This window comes from Globicephala melas, chromosome 2 (assembly GCF_963455315.2).
Source record: "Globicephala melas chromosome 2, mGloMel1.2, whole genome shotgun sequence".
Lineage (NCBI taxonomy): Eukaryota > Metazoa > Chordata > Mammalia > Artiodactyla > Delphinidae > Globicephala > Globicephala melas.
The window spans coordinates 163939488-163954878 of NC_083315.2; the positions used below are offsets into that span (position 1 = coordinate 163939488).

The following is a 15391-nucleotide window of genomic DNA, read 5'->3' on the forward strand; positions in this document are numbered from 1 at the left end:
GGAAATATGCTTTCAGCAATTCTAGAGAGCATGATTTAAAAAAAAAAAAAAAAGCCAGAGAGAAGCTGTCCACTTTTTAAAAAGCAGGACCTCAGAGAAGATAAAGCAATTTCCTCTCTGTCAAATGTAACTCAGTTCCTGGAAATCAAAACGAGAGCGTGGCCAACACCGCTGAAAGCCACCTCCGGCACGTGTCACAGGCAGCACTGGGTTTGGTAGGAAGGAGCTCGCTCCATTTTCCACGACTGGCTGCTGGTGAGCTCCCCGGCAGCGGAGTCCTTATTTGTTCAGGCAGTGCTTTCTACACGGTAACGTACACACAAAGTCCCCTAACAGGGCGTCCTGTTAGAGCCCAGGTTCTGACAGCAGGGCTGGGGAGGGGCCTGAGGGTCTACATTGCTCCCAAGCGACGCTGGCTGCTCAGGCCGTAGTCGAGGACGTCACTGAATAGGGTTCAGGGAGTAATGAGAACTTAACACATTTGATACAGGTGAGAATACCAAGGTTTAAACGACTCCCCACTGCTCTGGTCTGAAGATGATAAGGGTAAAATCTGCTAAGCAGCCCAGGGGAGGAAGTCCTAGTATTGAGTAACCAGACCTTTTTTTTTTTTGACTGCAAGACCCAGGAGACCTGGCAGGACCACCAAGGATGCCAACCGAGAAGGTACATTCACCCCAGCAGGGCTGGCGCTGGCTGGGCAGGGGAAGAGTGGACCAAACGAGAACTCGCACATCAACCATGACAGGTTCATTTATCACTTGGCATGATTCCTGTCTATGCACATATATACACATACATATATAATATGCAAAACGATGGTTTTGTGTCATTTGCACACACAATGTGCAAGAGGTGAGAGACCAATAACCCAGACACAAACTATCAAGAAAGAAACTCCAAAGGCAGAGGTCTTAACACACTCGCACGCATGTGTCACCGTCTCTTCTGGTATCTCCTGCTCCCACGGGGCCGGCGCCGAGGCCTCGGAGGCACGCCCCACTCCCCTCCTGGTCTCTAGTCCTCAAGCAGAAGCTCCAGCTCCTCCAGCGGCAGGCGCACCCGGAGCTCCTTCTCCGTCATCAGGTCCAGGATCTCCTGCATCTCATCGGGGAAGTACTCCACGGCATCCAGGTACAGCACCTGGGGCCGGAGAGCAACATCCTCGTCGGCCGGCCGCTCCCTCCAGCTGCCCCGCCACAGCCCACGCTCCCCTTGCTGTCCTAACCCAGCAACACCTTGACATGCTTCAGGAAGGGCTGAACTCAAAAGCAGAGGGAAAGTGAGTAAACTCAAAGTGAGACCCTCTCTTTCCAAAGTGGGGCCGGCAGCTGTGGGCAGACACTGCGGTCACCATCAGTCTGGTCTCTGAACGTCTCCTGACTTGGGCTGTACAGGGCAGAGCTGGGACGCGGATCCCAACGCTCTCAGCATCTGGGCTGAGCTTTGGGCAAATGTTGGGCACCAGCCGCCTACAGCAACGCTCCCATGAAACGCCAGCTCCAGTGCAGGGAAAGGACACAAATGCCCCTCCGTCTCCAAAGGGGATGCTCTGACTATGGAAAGGCCTGGGAAGTGCCCTGTCCCCATGACACTGACTGGATGAGGCTTGGCAGGGAGGTCCTTGGGAATCTGAAGAGACCATGGCCGTTAGAACTCACCTTTGCCCAAGGACAATTCTGAAGTGCTTTGTAGAACACACCTTTGCTTCTTTCTTTATTTCCTAAGGAAACCTGAGGCAAGGGGAAAAAAATACAAAAATGACAAAAGAGAATCCAAGGCCATCCCGGTACTGATCCACCCGGGGCACTGCCACAGTGGCTGATGGGTGGTATGGGTCCCTGTACCACGGGATGCCCTCAGGGGCCACTGCTGTGTCTCAGTGGGCCTGGAGTTGACCTTTAACACTTCTGACTTGTTTTCATCTCCTCCATCACTGGGCCATCACACCTGGCATTACTAAGAGTGCCTAGAACGAGGCCTGTGCACGAGGTGAGGGTGATAACTTTACACAGAGAAAATATTTGCTTTAATACTTGCCATTTTTTGAGAACTATCTTAGAGAAATGAGGTGACCAGGATTACTGAATCAGTAACCTTATCAAAAGCAAATTTCGGGTCAAAAATTTCAGTCTGAGAGCATGCAGATATTCAGCACGTGTTTCATCTAAGCACATTTTTATACTGATATAAAATCCTTATATCTTGTATCAACTCACAGACAGGCGCTTTTTCCACACCTGCTGTGGAAGCTGGAGCAGCGTGTGTCCTCCCCTCCATATCCCCGGGCCTCTCCCAAGTCCCAGGGAGGGATCTGTCCCTCCTCCAGGGAGTCACAACCCACCGGGCAGCTCCCCAGGCGGGCGTCCGCAGCTGTGAATGGGCACAAGCCGAGCTCACGGAGCTGAAGTCTGTTCCTGGGCTTCCTGCCCACCCACCTCCGCCAGACTTCCCCTTCCCACAGCAGAGCTTTCTAGTGGACGCTGGCTCTGCCTACCAGGCAGCCAGGGCATGATGTCCAGACAAGACCGGTGAGGGCTGTTGACCGACCTCTCAGAAACACGGGGGATGGCATCAAGAGACCCCTATCCACAGCTCAGGACCTCTATCTACCAAGGACAGCCTCGCCTCCTTTTCAGATCTTTCAGGTTAACTCCCACAGTCAGGAAGACTGGAACTCTGGGCTGTAACCAGCATCTGTGATAACCTTCAGGCCGGCAAGGCACAGGCCTTCCTCACTCCCTCCCAGTGCCACCCACAGAGTCAGCCGCGTGGCCCGGGGGACTCCTGCCTCCCTCCCTGGTATGAGCCTCGGCCATTCTGAGGCTGGACCTCTGAACTTATACCCAAGAAGCCAGTGTGAGCTGTCCTTTTTTCACACACCAAAATACTTCAATGTCCTCTGCTAAAATAGTAACTACACTTAAGGCTTTGTTCTTGAAAGAAGAAAAACTGTACTCCTGTACTTTCTCAACCACTGTATTTGTAAGACTCACAGTTAACCCTGGAATCCAGCAAATCCAGGTACGTAAGTTGGCTAGCCTCAAATGAGAACTGCCCTCTGCTATCTCCTTCATCAGTCAGCCACTGGAAAACGCCTTTGCTGCATCAGGTATGAAAGGGTTAAACGCCAGGTGAAAGGGTGGTAGTGACGTTTCTCCTCCAGGGAGCCAGAGCCACACCCTTCCACAGTGGCCCCACGGCGTCCTGCCCTCTCCTGGCACTCAGAGCCTACACATCACATTTTGGCCCTAATTTGATTTTTTCACTGAGTTTATCAAAGCGTTAGGAGCTCACCCAGATGCCTCAGAAACTGCTAGGAGTTTCACTGCTCTAATTAATTCTTGGTCTGATGCTAATCTTTCCAAAAAGACAGACATTCCTTAATGGTCCCAGGCTGTTTTTCTAAGTCAACAAGAATTTTTCTGTCTACAGTCCACCCAGACTTGGCTCATGGCAGATCCTCAGTGAAAGTACTACAAGTTTGCACTTCACCCTATTTGTCTCTACCTAAAAAAGACCGGAGAAGTTAAATTGGCAAGTGTGCAAGCTCTCCCTCTTTTTAAATTTAGAGTCTTTCACTGGCTTAGATTCCCAGAGTGTTAGCGCTGGAACCATTAGGGAGCATCTGGCGCGCTCCTTCAGTGAGGGCCTGACCACGGGGGTGGAGCTCAGTGGGAACCCAGCCCTCCTGCTGCACCCCAGTGGCCTCCTCTGGTAACAGGCAGGGCCCGCGTCCAGGCCGCGCGTGCCCACGGACACCACGCTGGCGTCTGGACTTCTGAAGGTTTCCATTTCACACGAGGGAGTCAAGACGTAAAATCTGAGCTTTTGAGTCTGAAGAATAAACATTAAAAACACAGAAACTTTGGTGGTAATTCATCTTGATGCCGACTTCTGCCCACAAAATTGTGCCCGTTTGTCCTGGGTGTGCTGTCCTGAGATCTGTCCTTCCCTGCTACTCAGGCCTTTCAGAGGTCAGGGGAGGTGCTCCCCGATGAATTCTGGACTCTAAGAGGATGGGGGAGGCCCAAACCTCTCCTAACCCCTAACTTACACTCTATGTATCTCTTTACACCCGACTCTGTCAAATGTCAATGGGAAATGTTCAAATACTTTGATCAACTTCTGAGAAATTATCCTATGGAAACAATCAGAGAGATACATATTTATCTTCTTTTTCAGGAAGGTCACTCCTGACTTCTGAAAGGTACAATATTCAATGGAGGTCACTGTGATATGATTCAATAGCCTTGAGCTAAACAACACTCAAGTGGCCTAGAAGATTGTTTCTAAAAAAGCATGCAACTTAGCAGTAGATGTATTATAGTAAAGGAGGCCCAGCCCAGTGCCAAGCCTTTAAGCAAAGGCAAAGACAATTCAAGACTCCAGGAATGAAGCCCAGGAACCACCTTTCAGCCTGCACAACACATTAACAAAACTAAATGGCATCTCGCCATATTCAATTACTGTGGTACTTTTAAGTAAAAACAAAGTTGCTTTGGAAAGGTCTATTTTAAAAACCACATTCCAGATTGAATCTTATCTTTTAGTAACAAAACAGAATCAGGACCTGGAAATTCTTAGAGGCAGAACAGCAACAAATTTAGGTCTCTTTCAAATGAAAGCTCTTAGACTATTTCCAAGTTGTTGACTCAACAGCATCAACTAGGAGAAAGCCACGTGACATTCTGCTGCACCGAACAGCCCAGGCATCACTCCTCGCTATCATTCTACCAAAGGCCCCAGTAGAAAAGGCAACTTGTGACCCCTCCCACGTCCTGAGGGACCTGACGTCATCCCACCAGGATGCCCACAGGATGAGCCAAGGCTGAGAGGGGTGCGGGCTGCTGGACACCCGCACCGCTCACTTACGAAGGAGGAGGCAGAGCTCTGCATAAACACAAAAACTCCGCATCTTTTCTTACCAAAAAATTCAAATACATCCTCCACAGTAAGGGGCACTGGCTGCCGTAGTCACTCCGCATCGCATTTTCAAACAGGGCTCTGATCCGATGTGTCAGGCCGGTCTCGGGAATGGTGGCGTAGACCTCTCTACCATCTACCCTGCAAGACAAAAGCTCATGTAACTCCAAGACAACTTCCCACACCTACGTTGCAGTGGGAAGAGATACGTCAGTGACAGCTGACGTCAGCAACAACTGGATCTGAGCACGTCGGAGGCAGTGCTGCTGCCAGGTCTGGGGACATGGGGGTGCAGGATATAGTATGATGTGGCTCCTCCAGGGCCAGAGGAAGCCAGCGTCGAGGGTGCTGTGGTGTCTCCGCCACACTGGGTCTGCCTAGAAGGCACACAAACTCCCTGCTTCTCTGTTTTCTAAGGAAAACCTACCCTTTCATCAGCAGAGTGCAAATTCTACCCTATGGGAAAGAAAGACCTTTCAGTTGAAAGTAGAGTGAATAAAATCCTGATGGAAGAAGTAAAAAACAAGTAAACTGAAATACTATTCTGGACCTCCCTGGTGGCTCAGGGGTTAATAATCTGCCTGCCCACGCAGGGGACACAGGTTCGATCCCTGGTCCGGGAAGATCCCACGTGCCGTGGAGCCACTAAGCCCTTGCACCGCAGCTACTGAGCCTGCGCTCTAGAGCCCACGAGCCACAACTACTGAAGCCCACGCACCTAGAACCTGTGCTCCGCAACAAGAGAAGCCACCACAGTGAGAAGCCGCACACCGCAATGAAACTAGAGAAAGCCCGCGTGCAGCAACGAAGACCCAACGGAGAAAGAAGGGAGGGAGGGACGGACGGAGGGAGGGACGGACGGAGGGAGGGACGGACGGAGGAAGGAAGGAAGGGAAAGAAAGAAAGGAAGGAAATAAAAGTTAAAAATTATTTATTTAAAAAAAGAGAAAGAAATACTATTCAGAGGCAATTCTGAACACTCGATTTCTAAGGTCAGAGTGAAGTAACAACAAAGCTTCTGGAAGGAACAATGATGCCTAAGCCAATATGTTCCCAAGCCTGTCGTTTAACCTTCAGATATAAAATACTGTATCCAAAAAAAAAAACCAAAACATTTAAAACATGACACTGTTATCATCAGTAATAATAACAGAGGCTAGTAATTAGTCTGCACTCTCTTTGTGCTCGATACTCACCCTTCCCAGCAACCCTCTGAGGCAGGTCTTTATTCCCATTTTACAGAAGGGGGAACCTACTGGAGACATGAACTGACTTGTCCAAGATCACACAGCTGCTAAGTGGAAGAGCTGGGATTTGACTCCAGATTCCAACTCCAGAGCCTGTGTTCTTACCCCCATGCTTTTACTACACCTTCTCAGACACCTGAAGACCTGGCAGTCACCACTCATGCACCGTAAGCAATGCTCAGGGATCCCAAAAAGCACGGCCTAAGGAGACAGCCACGGGAGCCTCTGACGAAAGGTGTTGCTACTTGCAAGTCTCTCATTCCTTTTTCACCATGTTTTTCTACAACACGGAGAAACCCCCCGGCAGGCGTTCCAGGCCCAGGCCGCATTCACTTCTGTATTCTGGAGGCCGAGTGGGTGGTGGGAACATGGCAAGCATTGCATAAAGGTTTCTGGACACACAGACAAGATGCTCTGTAATTACCTCTGCACAGTTTCCACTAGTCTTTTCCTCATTTTCTCAGCTTCAATTGCGAACAACCACGGCTCCAAGGGTTTGGCAGACCTGGTGATCGCATCGAAGAATCTTCTGGTCTTACTGGCACTGTGGGACTTATTCTGAATCTGTACATACGACCTCCAAAGAACCTGGTTGTCCGGATACAACTTTAAAGCCTCCGAGAGAGCCTCTCGCAGAGGAGCCAGAGGGTAGACGGCGACTTTCATGTGGAATCTAAGCAGGCTCGTGTGCATCAGGGTGACGGCCTCAAGGACACTGCTCAGGCTCGGGGGGCTGGCACTGCCCTCCAGACCAGGGCCCTCTGCGGAAACAGAGACCTTGTGTTTCGCAAATACCTGCTCATATATCCGCACAGCAGCGTCGATCCCTATGGTCAAATACTGGAAGAGCATAAAGCATTTAACCAGGCTAATCAGGCGGCTAAAGGAATCGGCGGGAGCTGGATCAGAGACACAGCTCTCCCCCAAACAGTCCTGCAGCGCGTGTTCATAAGCCTTCCGAGCTTTCAAAATGTGAACGGCCAAGACTTGCCCGGTGTAGGGCCCGTAGGCCCCATTCTCGGTCAGTCTGGTCAATACGTGAATGGCTCGGGCTGGGGCAGCCCCTCTCACGTCCGGCAACAGCTCCACCTCCAGCTCGGCGTAGAGGAGACCGAGCTCACACAGCTCATGGTCCTTCAGTTCTCTGCTCCCTGCCATGCCGAGCGCTGTATCGAAAACTCTTCTGGCATCCTCTGTGTTGCCGAGCAACCACTCCAGATGCGCATACTGCTTCCAGAGGCAAAAATTGTTGCGGTTGTCTGGCTCCTTGAGGAGATTCTTGGCTAGTTTTTTGCAGTTCTTTCCTTGTGATTTTAATCTCTTCTTGTTTTTAGTGCGCAGACACCAAACGACCTAAAGGTAAAAAGAAAAGAATGACTCCAAGTGCTCTGTGATATTAAAGACATCCCTTCGTACTGTCAGCTGCAGGAAGCCACACAAGGCTCTTCACTGCCTTCCTTTATCACGTGTCTGCTAAACACTTAGGCTCTCCGAGAAACAAATCAGGATTCCACCAGGGCCACAGGAGCCCCAAAATGAACACATCTAGGTTTCCATCTGAAATCCCTACAAAGAAGGCTTATATACTCCACATGCTCTTCTCCAAAGACAGATGACCACCAAATTTTACCAGGCACTATTTTAATAATACAGCCTGGTGTGTGCAACCTGCAATTAAAGCATCAGAACTTTGGTTTTTATAATTCAATACTAACCGGTGGCCAGCAGAGGGCAGAGGAGTCAACCCTAGATGAACTTCTAGCAGATAATGAAGAGCAGCATAAGTAGCTTATTTTCTCTATTTTAATAAGCCCCTAAATCCTCTAACCTGGCTTAAGCTTAAGCTTGGTCCTTAACACTAACTGCTCACATAATCACAGACATCCGGTAATAAAGAGTCAACACAACAAATAGCGCGCTGGACTCACTCCCACCTTCCTCCTCTTCCCCGTGGCCCCTCAGAAGGGGCAGCCGCACACCCGGTGCCTTTGGGTCCCCGAAGGAGGAGGTGCTGTGGCCCAGAGCCCTGAAGAACACCAAGAGCCTGGCCATCCCACTGACAAACAGCGACGGGAAATGAGGTCCTCACACAGGGGAGGAGGAGGCTGGAGTTACCTTTGCAATCTCGTACTGTAACCAGGAGAAGCAGAGCTGAGACCTCTCCTTGCCTGAAAACAAAGGCATCACGAGGTGGAAGATGTTGCGGATGAACTCCTCGCCCTCTCGACTGTGACCCCTGGTCCAGTGCCGGCAACCCAGCTGGTCTGTGCGTCCGATACAGCTGACGCCAGAAAATGAAAGGTTGAGAAAAGTCAAGGGCTTTTCATCATAAAGTCCATTGTCAAAGATGCTGTTCTCATCCATGGCCAGATAGAGGCAGGAGGCCGGAGGGCTGAAGCCGGAAGGCACACCCAAGAACTGCAGAAAGGCTGCAATCAGCCGAAACTGAAGATCCGGGCTGGAAAGCTGGATCAGAGACTGTCCAATATCATCAAACAACACCTGCAACAAAGACAAAATCATGTGACCGAATGCAACAAACAAAAAAGCCTTCACATTTTTTTCCACAATTCTTTTTAGAGGAATATACTTACGAGTCAACATTATTCAAATTAAATTTTAAACAGACAGGAGCTAGGCTGTCTGCAAGGCGCAAAAAAGCTAGAGGCCTCCCAAGGCAAGCTGAGGGCAGGAGGGTGAGTGCCAGGGGTCCTGCAGCGCCGGCAGCATCTCACACTTCCTGGGAATCCTCCACAGGAGGGGACACCAAAGTGGAAACTTTCAAAGTCTCCTAACGGATTCACAGGAAATCTAAAATCACATTCACTTCTTTTTCTTTACATGCATTTCTGAGAACACACAAAATTGCTTTTCTAGTTACTCTGATAAGTTACAATTGTGAAAAATTTTTATTTTAAGATAGAAGAACTTTACTACTTTGTGGTTTCTTTGTATAAAATTGCTTCAGGAAATGAAAAATACGCTCAAAAATACACAAACAGCAGCACAGTAAAAAGGAAACTGCAGGAGCAACGGACCATGCTGAAAGCAATTGTAAGAGCCTAATACGGACTGTAACTGTTTGTAGCTGACTTCGCGTAATAACTTTAAAATGTAAGGCCACGGGGACTACACTGTGTCTCAGGTCCTGCTTATCTGACTGGTCTCTGTGGCCCTCAGCAAAGAGGAAATCAAAACACGAGCACAATAAAAGTGGACTACCTGGGACTCAGCTCATCAAAACCATCAACTAATCAGAAAGCTTTTTCTCCTCCAGGCTTTGACTAGAGAAAAAAATCTCTATTTCTAGAGAAATTGTTCGCGGCAGTAGGTTCCTCCAAAAATGAGGTTCCGGGAAACCGCCAAAGTGCTGAGCCTTGAGAACTAACTTCTGAAGGGTGACCATGAACTCTGTAAAGCCATCAAACACCAAAGACCGAGCCCACCCACCCTGCCTGAAAACTTCAGCTCGGCGGGCGGGCGGGGACCTCACAGGCAGGCTCGCCTCAGAAGGTCGAAGGTCACCGCATGAGCAGCCATTCCCCTGGGCGCTGGCCCTTCCCTCCTGCCCAGAGGCCACCTCCGTCCTTCCTCCCAATTCTGTTTTCTCATTCTGGCCACTCCTCGAACATCCCCAGCCCTCTGGTTCCTTCACTCCTGCTGATCCCTCTGCCTGGAGGCGAAGCTCTGGCATCACTCTCCACATCCAGGACTACTAACTGAGCGCTCACCACTGGGCAAGCCTCGTCCAGGCACTGGTGATGCAGCAGTGACAGAAACGGGAAAAGTCTCCACTCTCACGGCACGTGATTTGTAGGGAGCGAGCGGGTCAAAGCTCAGGAGCCTTGCTGCTGTAAAACCTCTCAGACTGTACTTGTGACCTGTCGCGTGCCAAGCAGCACACAGTAGACGCTTGAAGAGCACGGGTTTGAACTGGGCGGGTCCACTTACACATGCATTTTTTAACTAAACATGTCCCACAGGACCCCATGACCCGTGGCTGGTTGAATCCGCAGCTGTGGAACCACGGATGCGGAGAGCTGACTGCAAAGTTTTACTCGGATTTTCAGTTGCTCGGTGCCCCTAACCCTCTCGTTGTTTAAGGGTCGACTGTAGTAGGTATCTTGTCAAAGTGGCTCAATTCCAGGTATCAAAATAGAATCTCTTCCTTTCGTTTAATGTAAAACTTCCAAAGCTGCTGGCCACTGGGCACAGAGTAGCAGGCGCCAAGCCACGCAACAGCCGTGAGGGACGTAACCTGAGTGCCTGGCAGCACAGGTGCCCAACAGATGCTACTTCCTCCCCAGCAAGATGAGCTGGACACCCACCGTCCCAACACAGCCTCTACATTCCTGTCCCTCTTGTCTTCCGGAGTCACACCCACCCACCCATCTTTAAGGATCCAAGAGTAGGGTGGGGAAAGTGGACACAGTTGAAGAATCTAGGACAGTGACTCCATGCTTTTAAACCCTGAGCCCCCAGGCTTCCGTGTGAAAAACTAACTGAATAACCTGGAAGACAATCTCCAGAAGGGGGGACCACCAGAGCCGACCCTCCTCCTCGGGGACAAGAACTATCAGGTCGAGTGCCTCGATGCTCCCCCATCACTAGCAGCCAGTGAAAGTCTCCCCGGTTTCCGGGAAAGAGGGGAGTTTCCGTAGGCAGGAGCAGGCTAGAACCTCCCAAGCCAGGCAGGTGCCCAGAGAGCCCAGCATACTCCTTCCGGGGAGCCAAACCCCAAGGGGAACGGGGGCAGAGCAAAGACCCCGCGGGAGGCAGCGCTCACCTGCCTCTCCGGGTCCTCACAGTCTTCCTCCGCCTGCTTCTTGGTCTTCTCAGGGCGCCACGGCCGCCAGTGTCTGTGGTCTCGGGACCGCTCAGCAGCAAGCCAGATCTGCCACCTGGGCAGAGTCTTATCTTTAATTTCCTGGTCGTCGTCTTCTGGTTCATCATCGTCATCATCTAGGCAAGAATCAAACTTCTAGACACCTAACCAGCAAACAAAGCCACCATCAACACTTAAATCTACCTGCTGGTTCCAGCTACAGAGGTGGGCACCTGGAAGGCCAAGGTAAGACCCAGGCCCAGCCTTCTGCGACACTCAGTGGCATTTACAGACTCTCCCATAATCACTCAGGTTCCCAGGAAAAAACGGCAGGTTAGCCGGTGAAATCAGATGATTGTTAATGCTATCACAGCAATTAAAATGGGAATGATACATATTTAGGACAGCACTGCCCAGTGGAACTTTCTGTGATGCCGAAAGTGTTCCAATTCTGCGCTGAGTAATATGATAGCTACCAGCTACAAGTGACTTACTGGGCACTTGAAATGCAGCTGGTAGAATAACTGAATTTTAAATTTTATTTCATTTTAACTAATTTTAATTAAAATAACCACGTGTCACTAGTGGCTACTGTACTGTACAACACACTTCTAGAATGCTAAATGACATTTAATGAGAGCATTGCTTTAGATTTTCTTAAGCCATCAGAATTTTTAGCCAGTGGCCCTATGATTATGACACATGTTTACTTTTTTTAAAAAAAAAAAGCAAGCCAAGATATCCTATACTTTATTTCACTTTGTTTCCTAACTCTGAACATGCAGAATAGGAAAGGAAAAAAGTCTGAGTCTTCTGTAAAGTTCAATATTTAAAAATAAACAAACAGAGTATGTAAAATGGTGCAGCCACCCAGAAAACAGTTGGGCGGTTTCTTATAAAACTAAACTGCACTTAACGTAAGACCCAGAAACTGTATTCCTCGTGCTGATCCCAGAAAAATGAAAACCTATGTTCACACAAAAACCTATACATTAATGCCCACAGCAGTTTTATTCATAATAGCCAAAAACTGGCAACAATCCAACTGTCCTACAGAGGGTGAACAGAGAAACAAACTGTGGTACATCTATGCCATGGGCACTGCTAAGCAATAAATATGAAGAAACTGCTGACACATGCAACAGTGTGGACGGATCTCAGGGGAATTCTGCTAAGTAAGTAAAAGGCAATCTTAAAAAGTTACACAGAAAACAACTGTTAGTGAGGATGTGAAGAAACTGGAACCCTCGTGCACTGGTGGTGGGGATGTAAAATGGTGCAGCTGATGTGGAAGACAGTATGATGGATCCTCAAAAATCAAACCCAGAACTACCATATGATCTGTCAATTCCACTTCTGGGTATACACCCCGAAGAGCTGAAAGCAGGGACTCAAACAGGTGTTTGTGTATCCACGTTCACAGCAGTATTATTCACAGCTGCCAAAAGGTGAAGCAATCCAAGTGTCCATCCATAGATGGAGAGAGAAATAAAATGTGGTGTATACATACAACGGAAAATTATCCAGCCTTAAAAAGCAAAGACATATTGACACATGCTTCATACTGTATGAACCCTGAAGACATTACACTAAGTGAAATAAGCAATCACAGAACAACAAATATTGAATGATTCCACTTATATGACGTTCTTAAAGTAGTCAGATTCATAGAGACAGAAAGTAGAGTGGTGGCTGTCAGGGGCTAGGGAGAGAGGAGAGGAATAGAGAGTTAATAATGGGTATAGAGTTGCAGCTGGAGAAAATGAAAAAGTTGAGGAGATGGATAGAGGTGATGATGGTCGCACAAGTGTCTGAATGTAATTAATGTCACTGAACTGTACAATTAAAAATAGTTAAGATGGTAAATTTTGTGTGTGTTTTACAATAAAAAATGTTGAAAAGAGTTACATGCCATGTGATCCCATTTATATAAACAGAGGTGAAATAACACAGTAATATAATAATAGACATGGAGAACAGATCAGTGGTAGGAGTGGGGGGAGCGGGGAGGAGGTGTGGCAAGAAAGGTACAGCATAGGGGGCCCTGTGGCGATGCAGTGGTTCTGTATCTTGATTGTGGTTACGTGAAGCTGCACATGTGGTAAAACCGTAAAGTACGAAACAAACACAGGCAAAGACGAGTGCCTGTCAAACCAGTGAAATCTGAATAAACTCTGTGGATTGTACCAGCATCGATTTCCTGGCTGTGCTACTGTCTGCAGCACTACCACTGGGGGCAGCTGGGTGAAGGGTGCACAAAACCTCCCTGTGTATTTTTTTTCCCAACTTCTTGTGAGTTTATAAGTATTTCAAAATAAATAACAAACAAGCAAAAATCTCAAAAAATCGAAATGCATGATACGTGTACCAGCATTTAAAACCCAATATTCTACCCAATGCTCTTCTGAATTCCTCAAAGAAGAAAACAAATTTAACTATTTATCACCTTCTTCTAAAGGTCTACATTTGAAGTAATCCTTTAATCACGCTGAGAAACTTACTATAAGAGAAATTACCCTTGTGAGCTACATATCAGACTTAGATACCAGAATTTATTACATCAGTAATTCAAAAAGTTACATGGTTGTGGACAGATGTATATACGTAACAATCACAGCCTAACAGGAAGCGAGGGTAAGCAAGGAGAAATAAGTTGTACCATATGAAGAAGTACTTCAGAATCAATGAGAAACACCAGCCACTCTCTAAATGCCAGCCCTGTCCTGATGAACCAAAAACTTAAAAATAAAACAAAACCAAAAATAATTATCCACTAGTTTTCTGAAAACAAGAATCTTTCAACCTTTCTCCTGATGCTGCTGGGGTTTTGCGTACTCCCATTATATTCATTAGAAAGAAATTCATTGAATTTTCTCTATAATGGAAACTTTGCAGGAATATTAGCACCAACATATGTCCCTAACTTGATACTAAAAATCAAGGTTTCAACACTGGGGTTACCTTTCTGAGAAAATTAACTTTACATCTGATTATGAGTGACGATTAGACATTTGGACATTTATCAGAGAAGTAATGTTAACTTGGTCTCTGGACACTGCTATGAGAACTCTATCCTCATAGAACTGCAGAATACGGTAAACTTTAGAACGTAGATTCCATGCAGTCTAAGAGTCTTGCTCATTCACAAAACACAGAAACAAAAACAAGCTGAAAACACAGAACCATGCTGAGTCGGTCACTCAGAGAAAGAAGATTTATTACCCAAAGACCTATGTTCGTAATTCTTCATGTGGTCTCGCAGACTCAGTGGCTAAAAGTGCAACACCTACTTCCATTTTTCCCTGCATGTTATTGTTTTCATATATGAAACCACTGAGGTCAGCCTGAAGAACAGTGCCAGTTCTTTTAGGAAAGGACACTCAAGAGAAGTCAAAACAGCTGAGCCTTTGACAGCATAGGTGAAGCATGACCATCACCAGACAGTGCTGCCCAGAGCAGAGTCACCCCAAACACCTGACGGTCCCTCCCACCCAACCTGCCTTAGTGGAGGCAGGGATGCCACCTGGCCTGGAGCTCTGCGCTGCCACGCAGACCTTAGCTAATCCAAAGCTTCCATGCCACGGATGAAGAAACCAAGGCCCAGAAAAGTCACACCTGTGAGAAGAGGCTGGCCGAGTCTGGGCTCTCTCCCCCTCACACTTTCAACAAAACCAGAAAGTGAAGCAATTCCTGAATAGCTGAGAGATGTGCTGTCCAATTCAGTAGCCACAGTATGAGGCTATCAAGCACCTGAAAGTGGCTGGTCTGAACTGAGATGTGCTGTAAGTATAAAATATACACGAGATGGCAAAGTCTTTGTATGGGAAAAAAAGAAGGCAAAATATCTCATTAATTTGTTTAAATTGATTACATGTTGAAATGTTCATGTTCTGATATACTAGGTTAAACAAAATAACATTATCAAAATTAATTTCACCTCTTTCTTTTCACTTTTTTAACGTGACTACCAGAAAATGTGAAGTTACATATGTGACTTGAATTATATTTCTGTTGGTCAATGCTGTCTTGAAGAATACAAATCTGGAAAATACTTTGGAGTCACTTAGGATGACTACTGTATAAATGCTAGTTAATAATTATAGTATTCCTAAAAAGGCAAGTATTTTTCAAATAATCTGTTGGTCTGTACATTGCCAAGAAAACGAAAAGACAGTCTTAAACACACACAAAAATGGGAGGAGGGAGAGCAGGGGATTAGTAACAAAATTACTAATCAGAAGCAACCTACAAAATGAAAATTACTTCCTCTGGAAAGAAATTCAACCCTCAAGAGTGTATGGACTAAAGGAGGGCACGGCAGTCAACTGCTTTAAAATCTCTAAGGGGAAGAAACAGTCTTTCTCCCAGGTCAGTTACTTCATGAGTTTTTGAC

General features: G+C 47.4%; 1 protein-coding gene across 2 annotated transcripts in view; it reads right to left on the reverse strand.

Moving 5' to 3' along the window:
- Positions 1-737: 737 nt before the first annotated feature.
- The window catches only part of NRDE2 (NRDE-2, necessary for RNA interference, domain containing), a 45801-nt gene continuing 31147 nt past the window's right edge, over positions 738-15391 (reverse strand). The window contains exons 9-14 of one of the 2 annotated variants that reach the window (XM_030883596.2): positions 10960-11135; positions 8289-8675; positions 6598-7526; positions 4929-5067; positions 1662-1733; positions 738-1143 (exon numbers count right to left, since the gene is read on the reverse strand). In XM_030883596.2, the coding sequence (XP_030739456.1) occupies positions 1018-1143; positions 1662-1733; positions 4929-5067; positions 6598-7526; positions 8289-8675; positions 10960-11135 (1829 nt within the window). In that variant the 3' untranslated portion in view covers positions 738-1017. Of the gene's footprint in view, positions 1144-1661; positions 1734-4926; positions 5068-6597; positions 7527-8288; positions 8676-10959; positions 11136-15391 lie in introns of those variants that run through there. The other variant, XM_030883597.2, reaches the window with a different exon arrangement.